Source organism: Pecten maximus, chromosome 18 (genome assembly GCF_902652985.1).
Source record: "Pecten maximus chromosome 18, xPecMax1.1, whole genome shotgun sequence".
NCBI lineage: Eukaryota > Metazoa > Mollusca > Bivalvia > Pectinida > Pectinidae > Pecten > Pecten maximus.
In genome coordinates, this window is record NC_047032.1 from 13,381,193 (window position 1) to 13,404,928 (window position 23,736).

General features: G+C 37.1%; 1 protein-coding gene across 3 annotated transcripts in view; it reads right to left on the bottom strand.

The window, feature by feature from the left end:
* Positions 1–23,736, bottom strand: part of LOC117317137 (solute carrier organic anion transporter family member 4C1-like) — a 54,687-nt gene that overhangs the window by 24,525 nt on the left and 6,426 nt on the right. Inside the window, exon 1 of one of the 3 annotated variants that reach the window (XM_033871936.1) lies at positions 9,012–9,460. The exons of 1 other annotated variant lie outside the window; for it this stretch is intronic. In XM_033871936.1, the coding sequence (XP_033727827.1) occupies positions 9,012–9,023 (12 nt within the window). In that variant the 5' untranslated portion in view covers positions 9,024–9,460. Of the gene's footprint in view, positions 1–3,294; positions 3,405–9,011; positions 9,461–23,736 lie in introns of those variants that run through there. One more of the 3 variants, XM_033871935.1, reaches the window with a different exon arrangement.

The following is a 23,736-nucleotide window of genomic DNA, read 5'->3' on the forward strand; positions in this document are numbered from 1 at the left end:
TTTTTGTTTTGTTTTCAAAATCAATTTTATTCAACAAGCATGTATATATATATAAACAAATGTCCTCACGCAGGAGGGCTTTCACTCATCAGACATCCTATCTCTCATTCATCAGAGATCCTATCCCCTCACACATTCTTTTCATATTTTACATACATGTACTGTACACTCTGATACATTTTTGTTCAATCTAAATTATATACACACAATATCACTTAAAATCTATACTAACACACATTTTTTCTTCTACTACTTTGGTCTACTATAATCAGTATATTATAAAAAAAAACTATCCAGTGGTTAGCCCAAATTTTGGTATTCGACTATTTTGGCCTTTATACAATACTCAATATTTACTTCCTCATTAATAGCTTACCAAGTACAAGTACATTGTACGTTCAACTGTCGGCCGGAAAGCCAACAAAGACATTTTAAACTACGTTTCACGCAGTGTAGATCCCCTTTTCACACAAGGAAATATGGACATACCTACACAATGTTTTAAGTAGTCAAACCTTGAAACATATTTTCATTTTTGTTTGGCCCCAGCAACTCTCTGTAGGTAGGATAATTCACAGACGGTATTTCGTTTAAGTACACGTGTAGGAGGGTAAAAGATGAACGGAGTCAGTTAAAAAGTAAACATTTGCATTCAAAATCTTTAACATTATCCGTGTTTAATTTCCATGGATAAGGAAAATAAAATTAATGTTCGCTTTGCCAATGACAACGTTTTTGTCTTCTTGTGACCAATCAAATTCGAGGGCAAAGTAATGTCCGTTAATTATGTCCTATCTTTTTTCAGTGCCCTATTCAGGTAATACGGATCTAATCATGATAGGTCGACACCTGTATTCTAACTCGTAATACACACCACAAGGTCGCATTTTAAAGGAACGTCATGTTTGGAAACACCTTCCGCGTCAAAACATTTCCGCTTAACGCTGAATTAAAAGTCAAGCTACTGTTTCCTTGTCCAGTCATACAACAACTACAGTAACTGTATAAGGTGGAAATCTGTAATGACACAAGATTTTTCTTTGTTTCTTTCTGTTATACAGTGTATGATTCAGTTTTCGTGAATGATACAAGCCACAACTTCTGTTTCATTGTAAAATATACTATATTTGTAATTAATATGTGAATTAATGAATTGGTTTAGCTGTATGAGGATTTGTTATAATTTCCCACAAAATAATAACATTGTAAAAGCATGCATGATCACTATTGTAATGCAATAACTAAGAGAATTGACCCACAGAGACTTGACACGAATCTTTAAGTCAAAGACCGATTATAGATTAATATATAAGGGTCTGGAACACCTCCGTCCTTCAAAAACTGGCCAATTTCATTCAAAGTGTCGCCAAAATTTCACTAGGAAAGTTTTTTTCAATGGCGATGATCTAAATCGAAAGTTATGGTAGTAACATTTAACATGACACCATGAAAGCATACCTAAATTGTCTCTTTCTTTTGCGCGCAGCTTCGAAATGCTGAGAAGTGATGATTTGTTTTTAGCCGGACACGATCGAGAACATTTTTTTTCAAACGAAAATGTCTATTTGCTACACAGACAACGTGGCGGTCTACAAATACATGTGTTAACAAATATAAAATCAAAACAAACTTATTTACTTGTATAACGCTTGACACCGTCTCTCCTATCGTGCTCACCGTGGTTGTTTTCTGCATCGACAGATGTCAGTGTCAAGTTAACGGCCATTTTGTCACTGCCATTCAAGTTTTGTAAACCGCGACTTCATTCGTGAAGTAAAAAAATAGCCGACCAATGAAATCGCCGTTTACAAAACTTGAATGACAGTGGCAAGATGGCCGTAGACTTGACCTATGCTCAACCCACGTTCCATAATAAGAACGTGGATGTGGCGCAGTGGTTTAAAATGCGGGTTTTCTAATCTAAACATTTAGTTACCGTAGACAGTTAGTTCGAGATCCGGTAAGGGCACGTGTCATAAAATAGTATGTTGCTATGATATCAGGGTGTAGAATCGACCATCACTGCGCCATTGAAACGTTTTTTTTAAGAACGTGGATGTGGTGTAGTGGTATAGGCTGCGGGTATTTCTGTCTAGGCGATAAGGTGCGAGTTCAATGCCCGATCGTTATTTTTGTTACTTAGTTATACACGTATATAATGTATATTAGGGGTAGGGGATTCATGTCAAGTCCCTGTGGTATATATCCCTTAGCATACTTGCTACTCTGACTCGGACTAATATTCATCGCCTGTAGTTTTCTCTATCTAATCAAAAGTCTGTAAATGCCTCGCCTTTCCACTAAACTATCACATTTACCCTAAATTGACCCTTAATTAATTAGCCTGCTGTAGCATCCCATACAGACACGATAATAAAATGTATCTGTATGTCATCTTAAATTCAGCTTCAGTTCGGTGACGTCAGAAAAAAAATCGTAAATTCAAATATTAATGAAAAAAAAAGAAGCTAAATTTCACCAGAATGCGATATATATGTATAAATAACGAGATTCCCAATATAGACGCCGGATCCTTGTCGAATAGGTATAATTATTAATTCATCACACGGCTCCGAGATCACAAACACTTCTCCAGGACTATTTGTCATCAAATTCCAAATTATTCATGGGTGTTGATCAACGTTCGGTACGTGAATTATACCACTGAGTCTATTTCTTAAGTTGACAGCTTTATCATAGAATATTGATATCCCAACCCTCGTAACTTTTCATTCTGACCCAACCCTCAGTCCATATATATATATATATAAGGGTCAAAGAAGTAATATAAACAGTATAATCCAGATAACACTGGATCCTCACATAAATTTATGCAGGATACGAATTACTTGTAATGATTATATGGGGCAAAGAAGTAATTCAAACAGTGTGAACAATGAGGCTTGTTAAATTTTCGAGGCAATCCGCCCTTTTATCAAAACACAAAAAATACAATACAATCACATATTATATATAAGAAGTACTGGATATATTGTATTTTATTGTATTTCCAGTACTTCTTATATATAATATGTGATTGTATTTGTATTTTTTGTGTTTTGATAAAGGGGCGGATTTCCTCGAAAATTTAACAAGCCTCATTGTTCACACTGTTTGAATTACTTCTTTGCCCCATATATATATATACATTCTGTATGTATATGACTATAGTATCAATTTTATATTACATATAAGGATCGTGTGTCGGGAACTCGTGTCAAGTCCTTGAGCTGCTGACCATACATTATTTATAGCTTGATTATTGTAACATGTTTGTTTAAAAAAAATCATTACCTTTAGGAAATGCATGTGGTCCAGATTCTTCCAAGGATAAAAATACTTTCCCGAACTGAATACTACATTGTTTATATATCATAAGTGTTCAAAATCCGAATCCTCTTTGAAATATTAATCACTACAAACTCGCTTCACTATCTATATCCGGCGATCCTTCCGAGTCTGTATTTTCTGCAGCTAAGTAATCACAACCTGACCAGTTTCGTTTGGTTTATTTTGTTTAACGTCATATTAACAGCCAGGGTCATTTAAGGACGTGCCAGGTTTGGAGGTGGAGGAAAGCCGGAGTACCCGGAGAAAAACCACCGGCCTACGGTCAGTACCTGACAACTGCCCCACGTATGTTTCGAACTCGCAACCCAGAGGTGGAGGGCTAGTGATAAAGTGTCGGGAAACCTTAACCACTCGGCCATCGCGGCCCCACGTGACCATAGGGACCTGGCACAAATTGTAATCCCAGTACCCATATATTATATGTATGATAATAATAATAATATACCCAGATCATTGGCTACGGTTTTGTGCCAAGTCCCTGTGAGGTTTGCTGAAATTAAAATATGTTTTTTTTTATTTGACAAGGGCTGTTACCATCCAGGTTATGTAAACGTATGTGTATGTATATTAGTCAGGAAATAAATGCTACGTGGCAGTGCTTGTCATCATATATTTATGAAGCCAGCTATAACAGTTTGGTAAGGGATACGTCAAGATTCAAGAGGCACACGCGACCTGAATAGCTCATGTGAATGTTTTGAAAATAGCGATTCCGTTTAACAAAGATCAGACAGCATATTCATCAAAATTAATTCATCTAGAGATACATGTATTCAAGAACCTCAAAATTTTAGAAAGAAAAGCATTAAATAGTTACAGGGGGTTGTTCTAACTCCTGCGAATAATTTCCCTTTAACATTTTTTTTCCAGTTTGGTAATTTGAAATGTTCCCGAAACTAAGACCTGTATATCGTAAAACCAACTTACTCCTACATAATCTGTACCACCTACACCTTACACCTACATGATCTGTACCACCTACACCTTACACCTACATGATCTGTACCACATACACCTTACACCTACATGACCTGTACCACCTACACCTACTGGATCTGTACCATCTACACCTTACACCTACATGATCTGTACCACCTATACCTTACACCTACAGGATCTATACCACCTACACCTTACACCTACAGTATCTGTACCACCTACACTTTACACCTACATCATCTGTACCACCTACACCTACAGTATCTGTACCACCTACACCTTACACCTACAGGATCTGTACCTACACCATTTGTACCACCTACACCTTACACCTACAGTATCTGTACCACCTACACCTTACACCTACATGATCTGTACCACCTACATCTTACACCTACAGGATCTGTACCACCTACACCTTACACCTACTGGATCTGTACCACCTACACCTTACACCTACAGGATCTGTACCACCTACACCTTACACCTACATGATCTGTACCACATACACCTTACACCTACAGGATCTGTACCACCTACACCTTACGCCTACATGATCTGTACCACATACACCTTACATCTACATGATATGTACCACCTACACCATTTGTACCACCTACATCTTAAACATACATGATCTGTACCACCTACACCTTACACCTACAGTATCTGTACCACCTACACCTTACACCTACAGGATCTGTACCACCTACACCTTACACCTACATCATCTGTACCACCTAAACCTTACACCTACATGATCTGTACCACCTACACCTTACACCTACAGGATCTGTATCACCTACATCTTACACCTACAGGATCTGTACCACCTACACCTTACACCTACTGGATCTGTACCACCTACACCTTACACCTACAGGATCTGTACCACCTACACCTTACACCTACAGGATCTGTACCACCTACACCTTACACCTACAGGATCTGTACCACCTACACCTTACACCTACATGATCTGTACCACCTACACCTTACACCTACATGATCTGTACCACCTACACCTTACACCTACAGGATCTGTACCACCTACACCTTACACCTACAGGATATGTACCACCTACACCTTACACCTACAGGAAGCTTGTACCACCTATACCTTACGCCTTACAGGAATCTGTACCACGACACTTACAACCTACATGATCTGGTACCACCTACACCTTACACCTACAGGATCTGTACCACCTACACCTTACACCTACAGGATCTGTACCACCTACACCTTACACCTACAGGATATGTACTAGTCACACCTTACACCTACAGGATATGTACCACCTATACCTTACACCTACATGATCTGTACCACCTACATCTTACACATACAAGATCTGTACTAGTCACACCTTACACCTACAGGATCTGTACCACCTACATCTTACACCTACAGGATCTGTACCACATACACCTTACACCTACAGGATCTGTACCACCTACACCTTACACCTACAGGATCTGTACCACCTACATCTTACACCTACAGGATCTGTACCACCTATACCTTACACCTACAGGATCTGTACCACCTACCCCTTACACCTACAGGATCTGTACCACCTACCCCTTACACCCACATGATATGTACCACCTACACCTTACACCTACATGATATGTACCACCTACACCTTACACCTACATGATATGTACCACCTACACCTTACACCTACATGATCTGTACCACCTACACCTTACACCTACAGGATCTGTACCACCTACATCTTACACCTACATGATCTGTACCACCTGCACCTTACACCTACAGGATCTGTACCACCTACACCTTACACCTACAGGATCTGTACCACCTATACCTTACACCTACAGGATCTGTACCACCTACACCTTACACCTACAGGATCTGTACCACCTACACCTTACACCTACAGGATCTGTACCACCTACACCTTACACCTACAGGATCTGTACCACCTACACCTTACACCTACAGGATCTGTACCACCTACACCTTACACCTACAGGATCTGTACCACCTACACCTTACACATACATGATCTGTTCCGCATTTGTCTTAAACAATTGATCACCCAGAGCCAAGTGTACATCATTAAACCTACATATTGGAATGTGTTATTTACAACTTTTTGGCTAAGTCATTATATTAACTGAACCCCAGGGTTTTATCTGGAAAAATGTGTGTAGCGGAACTGGACTGGGCTGACAGCCGCGTCAGAAGGGTAGCTTAAAAGTGTGTAGAGTTCGGAGGTTTGGTCGTAGCATTTTATTTCGCGCCCAACTTTAACATCCACAGAATGTGGTATATAGAGTACCGTGTGTGTCTTCAACTTAGAGGAATCTAGCATAACTAGACGGGGTCGAACGCCAGTGGGCAGGTAAATGTAGTTTAAATGGTTAGAGCGTCAGCTAGAGTTCGGGGGTCCTGGGTTCGAGTCTCGCTCTGCTGATTGTTAATGTGCCTGGTTCGCCCACGTTATTGAAAATTAATGATATATGCTATGATACTCATATCCTTCACAGAAAAAATAACCGATCAACAATTGTTATTATTTTTCGGCATAGCCGTATAATATTCTTTTGGCCCCGGATATGACGCGACAGGTGGCGTTACTGGTCAAGATGAAGTATGTGATTGGTCAATGTAGCGGTAAATGCAAAATGCATACATGCAGTTAAAAACGAAACAAAGTTAAGATTGAATGTGAGCTGAATAATTGGATGTATTTTTTTCAAATGACAAAGTTAACTTATATTCCTAATTCAAATGCAGTCTTATCACCAAAAATGATTCAAACTGATTTGTTATCATTGCTGAAACGCATTACTTCGTTAATTTATTTCACCAGCAGTTTTACATTATAACCACCAGCATTAAAACTATGCCGTTTATCTTTTTTAAAGATATTTCTTGTTTGAGATTGTGGCGTTATATAGCGAGTCATTCTGGAGATTTTAATGAGATAATCTCCTAACCTTGTGACAACATTTCCCCTGAAAATAGCATAATGGCGATATCCCGTAACGAATCATCTAACAGACCTAAGGCAGTGGCGTAGGAAGCGGGGGGGGCAGGGGGGGCAATTGCCCCCCCACTTTTTTCAGTGGGGGGGCAAACATATCTTTTTGCCCCCCGACTTTTTGACATCCAAAATCTAAAAAAAGGGAATAAAACGCGAATTTATATATTCATTTCGATAAATATCTGTATATTTCCGAACCGATAATGTTTTATTGAAGGCAACGATAAAAACTTTATCTTGTACATCCGGAACATTCCGACTTTTATACTAGTATATCAATCCTCAGACCTGTGTGTCGGTCGTCTGCAATAGCCTGGTAAGTCAATATTTATATCTTAATACGCAATTTTGCTTAACTTCATCACATAGATTCAATAAGTTGATGATAATTTGTGAAGTTAATTGAGTTCATAATGAGAAAAAGACAGAAACACAACATGAAGAAGAATGCGCGGTTTTAACGTGAATAGAGTGATATTAATTACCGACAGGTACGAGGAAATACAAAAAAAAAAAATTTGCCTCGCGCCTACGGCGCTCGCTTTATCACTAAATTACTGCCCCCCCCTTTCGATTGCAGATCTACAGGGGGGCTTCGCCACCCTGGGACCCGCTGGGCGGCCCCCAGACCTCTCGCAAAAAAGAAAAAAAAATCGGCTCGCGCCTACGGCGCTCGCTTGATCACTTAATTACTGGACCCCCCTTTCGAAAACTCATGGATCCGCGCCTGATCCCGAATTATTGGAAATGTGCTATATTCATTTTCCGCGGAGGGCTTAGACCCCCTTGAACCCCATATCAGGGCGCTGCCCTGGACCCGCTGGGCGGCCCCTCGGACCCCGCAAAAAAAAAATCGCGCCTCACGCCTACGGCGCTCGCATTATTACTAAATTACTGGACCCCCCCCCCGCCCTTTCGAAAATCCTGGCCGGGCCTGGTGATTCATGTTTTGCTATATTTAATATATATATTCTGATTTGCGTAAATAACTTATTTTGTACTACATAAATTATCAAAATTATCATGGGATGTTGAAATGATAATTATTGGCTAATTTTGCGGAGATGGCATACGATTTGTTTAGTGCGTAAAATTTAAGGTTAAAAAAAATTTTGCCCCCCCACTTTTTGACGACTTCCTACGCCACTGTAAGGGGCAGATAACTGGCATCAACTATCTAAAGTAGCATAACACATTAACAGCTTTTAATAATCATTCCAAACCACTTTCTCTGATATAAACAAGTTAAGAATCACCTGGAGTCAGAAATGTTCCGATAATCTAACCGCCATTAGGAACTGTTAGCCTCTCGTCAGAGATCACTATACCTACAGTAGGTATATAACAGTATTGTAAATTATAATCCATGCGATCGGCACACAGAACTTACAGCAAAACTTAACACCTTTCGCTATCGGCATGTGTTTGTGTACCGACAACGTGTGGAATCGATTGTGTTGTACGTGTGTGTGTGTGTTGTGAGGAAGTGGAGTAATACAAATAACTCCTCCCCCTACCTGGAACTGATACACGAAAGATTAATGTGCATTGTAATACGAAACCCAGTGTATGTTACGTTATGATAAATGTATAGCCTCGATAGTTAAAGGCGGCAATAAGCCAGGTATATATATACTGTGTATGTAATTATTAAACACTTAAGTTATGTGTGGGTTCTACAGACACCAATTCAACACTCACCGTTTTCGACATGATTATAATCCAGTGAATTTTTCCCGCGCGAGTTAAATGGTCTTTGTGATCAAAAGCACAACACTACCATAAGGAATATATCCTTCAAACTGACCATGGCCGACATCGGCGTCACATCGCGTCTAATGCTGGGAATAGTGACGACAGCTGGCACTCAACGTCAACAAACATAAACAAGTTTTAAGGCACAAGATGGACATGCTATTTCCATTTCCGGTTTTCTGCTACCTAGCGGTGTGATTTTGACCCTCTTATCTGGAGTGTCAACACTGGCAGTGACACACAATCTAATCACATCTGGCGCAAAAGCTCGGCACTCGTACGGTGTGCGCGTAGTGCCAAGTGTGCGGTGACATATATTAAAAATTCTGTCTTAAGGTATAATGGCACGCGTGTCGGTGTACGTGTGTAAGGAGAGTGATGGTGGCTCACGATAAACACGTGTCATGTGTGGGTGGTATGTGTACATGTAGGCTGGGAGGTCTTCGCGCACGTGTTTCATGACGTTACACAGTTCCTCTGACAATGTGTGAGCACAATCTGCCAAATTTTAAGGAAACATCAAGGTAGCAACATTATACACGTCTATATTGTAGGTGTTAGACTCCCTCCCGTACCACCCCCCCCCCCCTCCTCCACTCACATGCACAAATTACGCCCCCCCCCCCCTCCCTCAAATAAAATTACTAATGCGAATTTGCCACACCAGCTTTTAACTATAAATGTCTATCAAAACTGATGTTAACTCTCTGTGTACTATGTTGTGACGTGGGCCTGCCAGGAGAAAGGTATAATACATATGATATGCCATGAGGTAAATGTCAACGACTTAATATTAACATAAGTTGTTTCACAGGGAAATATAATAAAATATACATTAGTTTAAACTGCTGAAAACAACATTAACTTAGCTTTAGTTTCAGCAGTTTAGTCAACAATTAGTTTAATTGACATTTAGTTTGTGTTTGTGGAGTTTAATCACCATTTAGTTTAATTGACATTTAGTTTGTGTCTCAGAAGTTTAATCAACATTTAGTTTAATTGACGTTTAGTTTCATGAATATTTAGTTTGAGTCCCAGCAGTTTAATCAGCATTTAGTTTAATCAACATTTAGATTAATCCAAATTTATTTTTGAATCAACATTTAGTTTAATTGACATTTATTTTCATCAACATTTTGTTGGGTTTCAGCAGTTTAATCGACATTTAGTTTATTTAACATTTACTTTTTACGGCTTTGACGATTAAGTACAAATGTCTGGAATTGCTGAAGACGTTGTGCGGTGCCTTCATGTGTAAAAGAACAAAGGCAGCTAGAGTTATTTCCCTTATATTCACACATTTGTAGACGATTGATTGACGGGCAGCATCCCATAATAGTCTAAAGCTGGCGGATAGACAGACATGCACAGCTATATATACATGTATACATAGCTTGGATTAGTGATTGATTAATTGATATAATGACTGATTAATTCCAATAAACCTGATTTTCTACATATCTTATTTGATGACTTTGTAATGGGCTGAGATATAATATTTATGTGAGATGAATTTTCACGTCATGCGAAAGATGTTTGGCACGGTCACCAGTCTAATATCTAGATACGGTGTCTAATCGATCCTGGACTAATTAGCGTGCTAAACATCTATGAGCATCCCAGTTGTCAGTGCCAAATTTGTCCGGGTTCAATTGGAATTGTATGTCACCTGTATCATCACGACTTGGCTCTCGCCTTTTAGCTCATCTTCTCCTGTGTGGTGATGAAACCGTAAAATCATAGGTGAGTTCAGCCACGACTTCTCTCCCAACTGAGCAACACCTCCCGTTAGTTCGCTGTTTTGTCTGCAATCCTGAGAGAATCATAGGACCATATACCTTTAAGAAGGCAGTTTATATTTACATTTCCGGTTTAAATCAAAATTTTTCTTTTCTACCACAATAGAAAAAGTTACACAACGAGCGGTTGTTGGGTATGGATTTTTGTTTCACACTCGAAAGTTATTTTTATTTAATTTACAAAAGACACGAGCTTTAGTGATGTGACGTCTTTCGATTATTAATGACGTCAATAACAATTGCAGCTCGGGTCAAAGTTCGAATTATTGACCAATCAAAAGATCGGAATATTTATACAATGGATTGAGAGTGGAATAACAAATTTATTGTGGTAAAAGCTGTGTTATATGCTGACTGTTAGATATATAGATAATACATGGTTAGTTGCTTACAATACAAGGTTTATGTTTGGCTAGGGTTAGGAACGATGAGATTCTCAACACTGAACAACCAAACAGAAAATTCAAATCTATATCTTCGGATCAACAACACATAGTGCATATAATACATTGTGCTAATTATTTGATATATAACATAGTAACACAACTGACGAAGGAAGACAACTTTTATGACTCATGCCCTGACCGGGCCTCGAACTCACGATCTACAGCACCTAATCGTCTTTTTTATAGCCAGAAATACCCGCAGCTTATACCACTGCGCCACATCCACGTTCTTAGAAAGAACGTTTCGATGGCGCAGTGATGGTCGGCTAGATACCCTGACATGACCATAGTGACAAAGCGTCTATTAGATTTTATTTTGAACGTATTTTATTGTTTAGACACAATTGGATTGTGCACAAGTTTTTAAAGAATTATAAAAACTTTCTGAAAAAATGTGATAGCGACACAGTATACTTGTGATGATTCATAAATAAAGAAAAACAAAGAATAATGGAAGGAAGAAAGACAGATCTAGACATCAAAGAGTAAGATGACTGTTGCTGCATCAGGATATACTACATGGGTTCATAAACGATGTATACAATGTATTTTTTTTTAAATACACTTAATTAAAACCAATTTAAGAAATAATTAACGATGATTCGTGTATTATTGCAGGATATACAACGAGGACGAGGATATTTTGCAATTGAATTAATAACGAAGGCCGCAGGCCTGAGTTATTATCCTGCAACAATACACGAGTCAAAGTTGATTATTTCTATTCTACCATATACTGTTTAGTTCTGAGATCTACCTCTTTCTAATAGAAAAACAGCAAAGAAACCCCGAGAAAACCTTGTAATTTATTTCTTGAGTATTGCATTATTTGTTGATGAAATATGCAGGCAATACAGTACTACGATCAAGAGCATCTATCATATGGCATTGATTTTGAAAATAAAAAAAAAGGATAAAAAAAGGGGGCCTCCGTAGGATTCGAACTGGCGTCGTGATAAAAAATTATTGGAAGACTAACCCATTAGCCCACTCGGCTATAGTAACCTTTTATAAAATGGGTGAATATTAGATATATAAAATTGTTACAGCCGTGACTCCCGACCGTGTATTATTGGCACAAGCGTGGGTTATTGGAAAATAATACATGGTTTTAAACCAATCAAAACTGGCGTTGCATAGCAAACATGGTAGAATAAAAACCAATGCATGGCACGTGCTAGCTACACATCCAACACACATCGCTTAAGCATTGTTCACAAAACTCCTTCATCGGGTCACTTTTGAACTTTATAGGTTTCTTATTATTCACGATGCCATACATTGGAGATTTATTATAACCTGTAAATGGTATACTTATTAAATGAACCAATCACAATATTAATATCAACAAATTGTAGAATCTAAGAGAGACATAAGAGTCTATTATAGATGATATGAATACCTGAATATCGCAATGTATATATAGAGGTTACACAACGAGTGGTTGTTGGATATGGAATTTATTTCACACGAGTAAGTTTTTTTTTAAAGTTACAAAAGACACGAGCTTTAGCGAGTGTTTTTTGCAACTTTTAAAAAATAACTTACTCGTGTGAAATAAATTCCATATCCAACAATTTCGAGTCGTGTGACCTGTTTCTACCACAATAATATCGGCTTGAATCAAAGGGAAACGTGGCCAAGTATAATTTCGCGTATGCAAATAAAGTGTACCGGTGACGTCCGGGACCCGGTGATGTGACGTCATTAGATTATTGATGACGTCAATAACAATTGCAGCTTGGTTCAAAGTTCACCGTGTTAGCCAATCAAAATGCGTACAGAGTTTATACCACGTGTGGTATAAACAGGTTGTTAATCAACAGCTGTAATGATTAACTGATGGTCTGGAGATGATGAAACATATACCAGTTACCATACGCTCAGGGAAGCGGATCCTCGCGTGCCCTATTGACATACAATAAAAACTGGAACATATCGGAGCAGACTTACTCTTTAACCTCAATTTGTTGACAAGAATACACGTGGACATGAATACAGCGATACTGATTAGTTCTTGATAACCTCGAGTGATATGGCGCCCACACAATTGATATAACCCCAATCCAATGTCCATGATCCAGGGTAAGATGTGATTAAATTGGTAGCAACGTTCGGCTCATATTGTATGATCATCATATTCTAATCTCTCGGCGTGTGTTGAACATTTGGTTTGTTTGGTTTGTTTTTGTTTAACGTCCTATTAACAGCCAGGGTCATTTAAGGGACGTGCCAGGTTTTGAAAGTGGAGGAAAGCCGGAGTTCCCGGAGAAAAACTACCGGCCTACGGTCAGTACCTGGCAACTGCCCCACGTAGGTTTCGAACTCGCAACCCAGAGGTGGAGGGCTAGTGTTAAAGTGTCGGGACACCTTAACCACTCAGCCACCGCGGCCCCATGTGTTGAACAACCGTTTCAAATAATAAAACACACATGTACTGTCCATCTTTTTATTTATCTTCAACTTTTGGCAGTCAATCTATTTATAAATCTGGAACAATACATTTTTTGTTTTGTTTTACTATACTTTTGTAATTGTTTTGTGAATCTAAGTACAATATTAGTTATTTTCATACTGCATGCATTTTGTATAAACGTTTTGATACACGTTTTACAGTACACGATGTTTACCGCTGTATTAATACTGCATTGTGAGTGTCAATATACAGTATATTCAAAATGCTCCTGCTGTATATTTTATCATTTAAATAATTGATACATAGTTTTATGTGTATATAACGCTGGTATTATTATCATTTGGTAATGAAAATCTGGATTTTGATACAAAATTAATTGTGATGTTTTAAACGAGTGCAAACTTTAATTAGATCCAGCGGAAGATTTTAACATGTTTCGATTATGAACTTGACTTTATTTAATTAGTTATTTATTTGTACATACTTCTTTGAAATAGCTTCATACGAATATGAATTGTAGTTGATAATCTATATTATAAGCTGCTGTTAAATTATTGTTGTGTTGGATTCATAAGCCAAATTTTGATAAATCAAACGTGAAAAAACAGATCTGGCAGGCAAACGGAAGCAACTATTTTACGGTCAGAAGGGAAAGTACATGTAAATCAGATTATATATGAGAAAAGGTATCCAAAAGCGTAAAAAAAATATTTAAGAACCATTGCATTTAGTGAGAAAGACTGCAGTCGAGTAGATTTGTTACACTGTGAAAAACTGACGAAATAATGTATTCTTCGGGATAACATCAATGAAATATAGTTAAGTAAACAAAGGACCCGGGGACGGAAGTGATACTCCGAATTTATAAATTATCAGTTACTTTAGACTTACATAGCGGGATTAATCTCACTGTGAATAATATAGCTTAAACTTGTTTGTCTGACTCAAGCACCACGTACTGGGATCTTTAGCCAAACTCCGGTGAAAAGGTCCTATTTGAACACTAGTCTGCACATAAAGTGGAACTGTCTGCATTACATATGTGCAAACAAATATAGAAGAGTGTATTCTAGCTGGCAGAGACATTTAGCCCCAATAACGTCACTTAAGAAGGCCTAGACAGGTCGTCTGCATTCAGTAATCACGATTTTCATTGAAAACTGTCTATTTATACCCGTAAGAATGTCGCAATACCTTTTTTTTTCGATTTAAACGACTAATGCAAATCATGGACGATGTCGTATGACCGTGCATATACTGAACAGCTGTACTGTCAGGATAAAGAAAATTACGAATGCATTAACTTACCAAAACAACGAGTGCGCAATTTTTATTGTCATTTTGTACAATAATCTACTGAAGCCATGAGCCCCACTCGATTTGCACTCTTCTGCTTCTAGAATATATCTTCCGGTCACTCGATTTGTAGCTCTTCTGCTTCTGGAAGATCTTCTACCTCCTCCCTCTCGAAGCTGGAAGATTTATCTTCCAAGATAGCGGCGACCAAGTTTTAAGTGTGTGAGTGACGAGTTTCACTAGAGAAGGATTTATAACACATACATGCACGTATTTGTGTCATAGTGTTTGAGAAAACTTAAAAACTTCTTTATGTTTGGTTATATTCCACGTTGAAGTCTCGTTTCGATCTTGCGTAAAAAGTATTTGTAATAGGTAACAATAAGAAAAACCAATTTTATAGTAAGGTTTTATTTGAAAAATTTGTCAAAATTTCAGACTTCCTATGTTAGTAATTTGGTTTTAGAAGAATTAAAAAAAAAATGGCCCATTTGACGGCGATTTTGAAAAGGTGTTTTTCTTGCATTTTATGCAACGCTCAAATGTCACATTTTGGACTTAACTGTTTTCACTTAACCATCATTGCATTAGCAATTTGTTATGATTCTAATTCATGTTTGCTTTAAAACTTTGCAATGTTAAATAAGGGAGAATAGCTTTTTTTTTCATTTTATTTTCATATTTTATTGTAACTGGAATACGATAAAATTTATCTCCGAAAAGCTGAAAAATAACAAATATTAGTTCGAGACAAAAAAAGTAAGCAGACTAACCCTAACCCCCACCCATTTTTATATATGTCCTATAAAGAACTAATTTTTCACATTTCATCTGCAAAATATCGTAAAAAGTTAGTCAACAAACTTTTTATATTAAGTGTTGAATCTAGCAAAAATGATGAAAAAAATGGCATTTATACTTCAAAATTTAGGGATATGGGTTACATAAATCGTTATCCTGATTAAAATAATTGGCTAGGTCAATTTGGCTTCTAACTTTAAAAAGAATGTACAAGGTTTGTCAATTCTAAAAACATTCATACATATCCGATGACATACGGACCTGGTCAAGAGTTTGTTCACCTGGGACTGCGGCCTCGATGAACAAACTCTTGACCAGGTTCGTATAGTCTCGTGTAGACCTCCACAAAATGCAATAATTGTATATTATGACATTTTATGTGGTAGCCGAATTCCCGTTTTCAATTGGATACAACAAACCTTTATTGGAAATGTCTTCGAACCTTTCTGATTTCGAATCTTGGGAGCGTTGCTAGAGAAGCGCTTGCTAGAGATGCTGTTTACAAATCACGATCAGAAAGACTCTTCATCGTAATCATTTGGGTGTTTCTCGGAAGTTCCTCGCCAGTTTACAGTAAAAAATATTGACCGGTCAACCTGAGTGGAAAATACTTAATTTATATTTACATAATGAGTCAGGTAACGCTATATAATGTATGCTTCAGTTATCACTGATTGTATCTACTATAACTTGTTATGCAGACATTCGTCTTAATTTGATTAAACCATATTATTTCAAAAACCCAAGTATGTTTAAACTTATTCAATTACTCAAAGTAGAAAATACAAAATAACTAAACAATTTAGGAAAATATCTATCACTAGCAAATAAACGTAGGAAAGATTTGTTATCAAATCCTATTTAAAATATGTTCATTTTCAACTTATTAGATTAATGATATATTATTTGTTATTGTTCTTTAAAATTGTTGTAAGATTTATTTTTGTTGACTGTAAATGTATGTGAAAAGAGTAAGTACTATATTGTAGAATGGATGATGAATTATGTAAGAGTGGGTTCCTTTGTCCTTAAATGTATGTACAAATGTATATTATGTTATCCAATAAGTTGTAAAACTTACGGAATAAAGAATTTGAATTGAATTGAATAACTTAGTTAGGTCTACGTGTACAACTACATGGATTTTGGAGTTGTTTACTGTTAGGGGTCAATATACAGGAAAACCTTCATACTAGCCTACTCGTTATAAGATTCATATGCGTACTCATTTTCAGATATTAATGTTTCAAATCTGAATGTTGTTATTGACATGAATTCATTTTCCCTAGGAAATGAAAATTAAACTTGTCAGTATAATGACTGTAATGTTTAAAATTGTGAAAAAATACATTTAATCTTCTTAATGTGATATTGTCATCACTATCACCATCAAGTATATACCGTATTGATACAACTATTGTATAAAAACTGGGATTCGTTACGACCAGATCATGCCCTTTCTCAATTTATGTAACGGTATTGTGTAGAGGGCCTTTGTAATGTTGACATATCTCTGCCCAAACCGTTTTCTTCAATAATACTGCAAACTACGCTGATATCAGGAAACATTCGCTGTAGTTTAACTACCGATTCGGTCGTATACATGTCAAGACTGCGAAAACAATAATTTGGCTTAAATGTGAAGTTAAAGATGGAACGTATGACCATAGATGGTAGCCGGTGATAGCAAAAATATACTAGGCAAGTTCAGCACATGGATACTTGTATACAAAGGCGAACAAACACGTACTAGGCCAATATTTCGCATACAGTATCAATATTTGAGAAGCTCATCGTATGTGGCGACATTGTAAGGTATGACGACTGACGACTTCTTACTCAAAATCGATAAAATCAAAGCAAAACATCAACACGCTGTTAAGATAAGGCGTTTCAAACGGGTAAGCGTCTTTTGCTTCAACGTCGACACATTGTATTGCTCTGTCGTAAGGAGATGTTTTTTTCGCTATCACAACAAGTTTATAACGCGTTTCTAGGATATGGAATTGTACTCGTAACGCGAACCTTTACATTATCACGAGGTTCTCGATGGCAAACTTCTTAATTAAGTATGTTTCGTAATAGCTATCCTTCTGATGTTGATCGGTGCTCAATGGAAGAATTCTGAATTTGAAGAAAGATTTCGCTGTCGTATTATGAGAGCACGTTTTTGCAAAGAAACCAGATCGCTGACACAAATAGATGGCTTCGAATTATGGTGAAGAGTATTAAGTTAAGCTCATAACCAATCGGAAGTCGTGGATGAACTTGTGAAATCTTGAGTGGTTTGACATTTAAGGAAGGAGGTCGAGAGGCAACAAGAGATAGAAAATATCCGACTTGGTTATTTTCACTGAAATTTAATTCAGTTACTTGGTCAAAGGACATCTCATACATAGGTATATTTAAACATTAGCCCGGTGAAATCAACCATAACTGTCGTCCTGCTATATAATGTATCTTCTTAATTTGATATTTTTTCGAAATAAAGTATTGTATTCGAGTGCAATGTGAACCAGTATGGATTATGGTATCTTAAATCGTTAAACCGCATTGTAACGTTTCGCAGAATATCACTGTTTTAACATTGTGAGCGTTTTAAACATTTTAACAGTTGGATCATGTGAATATTGCAAACCTTTGAGCTGGTATCGGACTAGTTCATGGTCGCAGTGTTATTTGTGTTACACAGAATATTTTAATGCCTATTGACTGTATTGATCACCGCTGGAATATTTAATAGTTTCTTTCAGTAGTTTTCGTCGCAATGGTTAACTCTTTGCATATCAGGTAAATAACTTCCTCTCATTTTTATTCTGTATATGTAAGAACGATTTCCTCGACTCATGTTTTGGTTTTAACATATTTATTGTATCATAGATATACGATGGGAATGGGGAGTAATTTTTTTCCATTTTCCGAGTTAAGTAAACACCCTTACAATAAATAAATGTTCGTGGTGAAACTTCTTACTGACTATTTGCCATTCTTTTTCGTGATCAGTTTGTTAAGAGTTCGAAACCCACATTGGGCAGTTGCCTGGCACTGACCGTAGGCAGGTGGTTTTTCTCCGGGTACTCCGGCTTTTCTTGACCCTGGCTGTTAATAAGACGTTTAAACAAAATTAACCAATAATAATGTTACATTGTTCCGGTGCAGATCTCAATTCTGTCCATCATCAGCATCGAGTATAGATTCCAGGTCTATTTGTGGTTCACTAACCTTCCAGGTATTTCACACAAGAAGATTTATAAACGTATGACAGAACACTATGGCTATGATATCATTTATAAACTGAAACATTGTTAAATCTGACTACAGAATCTTCTGAATATCCCATTTTTTTAAGTTTCACATACCATATCGGGAGAATCAATAAGATTGCGGTTTCGCGGTTGATAATAATTTCCATTGTAAAAGACGAATTGATCTTAAAACAACATATTTTTTTATGTGGAATGTGATTTGGTTCAGGTTAATATTAAAAAAACAAAGATATTCTCATAGGAACTTTTATAAACCATCTAACACTAGGAACGAGACTTGGTCCTTAATAGAGCATTCGATATAACTATTGTTTGGTACAAATATAGCTAATATTCTTATTACATGTTATTTAAATGAAAACCTGTTAAAACCTAATACTGCACTCAGGACTGACATAACTGACATAAGTGACATAAATAATCGCTACTCATTATCTCAGAGTGTCACAGAGTCCATCCACTTCACGGAAACATCTACCACATTATCTCAGATAGTCATAGAGTCCATCCACTTAACGAACACATCTACCTCGTTATCTCAGATAGTCACAGAGTCCATCCACTTCACGGAAACATCTACCTCATTATCTCAGATAGTCACAGAGTCAATTCACTTGACAGAAACATCTACCTCAGTATCTCAGATAGTCACAGAGTCCATCCACTTTACAGAAACATCTACCTCATTATCTCGGATAGTCATAGAGTCTATCCACTTAACGGAAACATCTACCTCATTATCTCAGATAGTCACAGAGTCCATCCACTTCACAGAAACATATACCTCATTATCTCGGATAGTCACAGAGTCCATCCACTTTACAGAAACATCTACCTCATTATCTCGGATAGTCACAGAGTCCATCCACTTTACAGAAACATCTACCTCATTATCTTAGATAGTCACAGAGTCCATCCACTTCACGGAAACATCCACCTCAGTATATCTCAGATAGTCATAGAGTCCATCCACTTAACGGAAACATCTACCTCATTATCTCAGAGTGTCACAGAGTCCATCCACTTCACGAAAACATCTACCTCATTATCTCAGAGTGTCACAGAGTCCATCCACTTCACGAAAACATCTACCTCAGTATCTCAGATAGCCATAGAGTCCATCCACTTAACGGAAACATCTACCTCAGTATCTCAGATAGTCATAGAGTCCATCCACTTAACGGAAACATCTACCTCATTATCTCAGAGTGTCACAGAGTCCATCCACTTCACGGAAACATCCACCTCAGTATATCTCAGATAGCCATAGAGTCCATCCACTTAACGGAAACATCTACCTCATTATCTCAGAGTGTCACAGAGTCCATCCACTTCACGAAAACATCTACCTCATTATCTCAGAGTGTCACAGAGTCCATCCACTTCACGAAAACATCTACCTCAGTATCTCAGATAGTCACAGAGTCCATCCACTTCACGAAAACATCTACCTCATTATCTCAGATAGCCACAGAGTCAATCCACTTAACGGAAACATCTACCTCATTATCTCAGAGTGTCACAGAGTCCATCCAATTCACGGAAACATTTACCTCATTATCTCAGATAGTCACAGAGTCCATCCACTTAACGGAAACATCTACCTCATTATCTCAGAGTGTCACAGAGTCCATCCAATTCACAGAAACATCTACCTCAGTATCTCAGATAGTCACAGAGTCCATCCAGTTTACGGAAACATCAACGTCACCCATTGACCTTAATATGATATTGGAACGAGTAATGCCCGCGTCTTGGCTCCAACTAACGACCTCTCGCTTTAATGCAAACATCCTACAACTAAGCCAACGAGAAATTCCCGTTATCCAGAGCTAGTAAAATGACCTTATGTTCTCCATTTTGTCACTGCTTTCTCCTTCACAAAGTCTTTGCTCCCGAAGACAACCAAAGCACAGTTTGTTCCCATTATCCAGAGCTAGTAAAATGACCTTATGTTCTCCATTTTTTCACTGCTTTCTCCTTCACAAAGTCTTCGCTCCCGAAGACAACCAAAGCACTTTTTTTTTTCCATTATCCAGAGCTAGTAAAATGACCTTATATTTTCATACTGCATGCATTTTGTATAAACGTTTTGATACACGTTTTACAGTACACGATGTTTACCGCTGTATTAATACTGCATTGTGAGTGTCAATATACAGTATATTCAAAATGCTCCTGCTGTATATTTTATCATTTAAATAATTGATACATAGGTGTATGTGTATATAACGCTGGTATTATTATCATTTGGTAATGAAAATCTGGATTTTGATACAAAATTAATTGTGATGTTTTAAACGAGTGCAAACTTTAATTAGATCCAGCGGAAGATTTTAACATGTTTCGATTATGAACTTGACTTTATTTAATTAGTTATTTATTTGTACATACTTCTTTGAAATAGCTTCATACGAATATGAATTGTAGTTGATAATCTGTATTATAAGCTGCTGTTAAATTATTGTTGTGTGGGATTCATAAGCCAAACTTTGATAAATCAAACGTGAAAAAACAGATCTGGTAGGCAAACGGAAGCAACTATTTTACGGTCAGAAGGGAAAGTAAATCAGATTATATATGAGAAAAGGTATCCAAACGCGTAAAAAAAAATATTTAAGAACCATTGCATTTCGTGAGAAAGACTGCAGTCGAGTTGATTTGTTACACTGTGAAAAACTGACGAAATAATGTATTCTTTCGGATAACATCAATGAAATATAGTTAAGTAAACAAAGGACCCGGGGACGGAAGTGATACTCCGGATTTATAAATTATCAGTTACTTTAGACTTACATAGCGGGATTAATCTCACTGTGAATAATATAGCTTAAACTTGTTTGTCTGCCTCAAGCACCACGTACTGGGATCTTTAGCCAAACTCCGGTGAAAAGGTCCTATTTGAACACTAGTCTGCATATAAAGTGGAACTGTCTGCATTACATATGTGCAAACAAATATAGAAGAGTGTCTTCTAGCTGGCAGAGACATTTAGCCCCAATAACGTCACTTAAGAAGGCCTAGACAGGTCGTCTGCATTCAGTAATCACGATTTTCATTGAAAACGGTCTATTTATACCCGTAAGAATGTCGCAATACCTTTTTTTTTCGATTCAAACGACTAATGCAAATCATGGACGATGTCGTATGACCGTGCATATACTGAACAGCTGTACTGTCAGGATAAAGAAAATTACGAATGCATTAACTTACCAAAACAACGAGTGCGCAATTTTTATTGTCATTTTGTACAATAATCTACTGAAGCCATGAGCCCCACTCGATTTGCACTCTTCTGCGTATATCTTCCGGTCACTCGATTTGTAGCTCTTCTGCTTCTGGAAGATCTTCTACCTCCTCCCTCTCGAAGCTGGAAGATTTATCTTCCAAGATAGCGTCGACCAAGTTTTAAGTGTGCGAGTGACGAGTTTCACTAGAGAAGGATTTATAACACATACATGCACGTATTTGTGTCATAGTGTTTGAGAAAACTTAAAAACTTCTTTATGTTTGGTTATATTCCACGTTGAAGTCTCGTTTCGATCTTGCGTAAAAAGTATTTGTAATATGTAACAACAAGAAAAACCAATTTTATAGTAAGGTTTTATTTGAAAAATTTGTCAAAATTTCAGACTTCCTATGTTAGTAATTTGGTTTTAGAAGAATTAAAAAAAAAATGGCCCATTTGACGGCGATTTTGAAAAGGTGTTTTTCTTGCATTTTATGCAACGCTCAAATGTCACATTTTGGACTTAACTGTTTTCACTTTAACCATCATTGCATTAGTAATTTGTTAATGATTCTAATTCATGTTTGCTTTAAAACTTTGCAATGTTAAATAAGGGAGAATAGCTTTTTTTTTTTTTTATTTTCACATTTTATTGTAACTGGAATACGATAAAATTTATCTCCGAAAAGCTGAAAAATAACAAATATTAGTTCGAGACAAAAGAAGTAAGCAGACTAACCCTAACCCCCACCCATTTTTATATATGTCCTAGAAAGAACTAATTTTTCACATTTCATCTGCAAAATATCGTAAAAAGTTAGTCAGCAAACTTTTTATATTAAGTGTTGAATCTAGCAAAAATGATGAAAAAAATGGCATTTATACTTCAAAATTCAGGGATATGGGTTACATAAATCGTTATCCTGATTAAAAATAATTGGCTAGGTCAATTTGGCTTCTAACTTTAAAAAGAATGTACAAGGTTTGTCAATTCTAAAAACATTCATACATATCCGATGACATACGGACCTGGTCAAGAGTTTGTTCACCTGGGACTGCGGCCTCGATGAACAAACTCTTGACCAGGTTCGTATAGTCTCGTGTAGACCTCCACAAAATGCAATAATTGTATATTATGACATTTTATGTGGTAGCCGAATTCCCGTTTTCAATTGGATACAACAAACCTTTATTGGAAATGTCTTCGAACCTTTCTGATTTCGAATCTTGGGAGCGTTGCTAGAGAAGCGCTTGCTAGAGATGCTGTTTACAAATCACGATCAGAAAGACTCTTCATCGTAATCATTTGGGTGTTTCTCGGAAGTTCCTCGCCAGTTTACAGTAAAGTGGAAAATACTTAATTTATATTTACATAATGAGTCAGGTAACGTTATATAATGTATGCTTCAGTTATCACT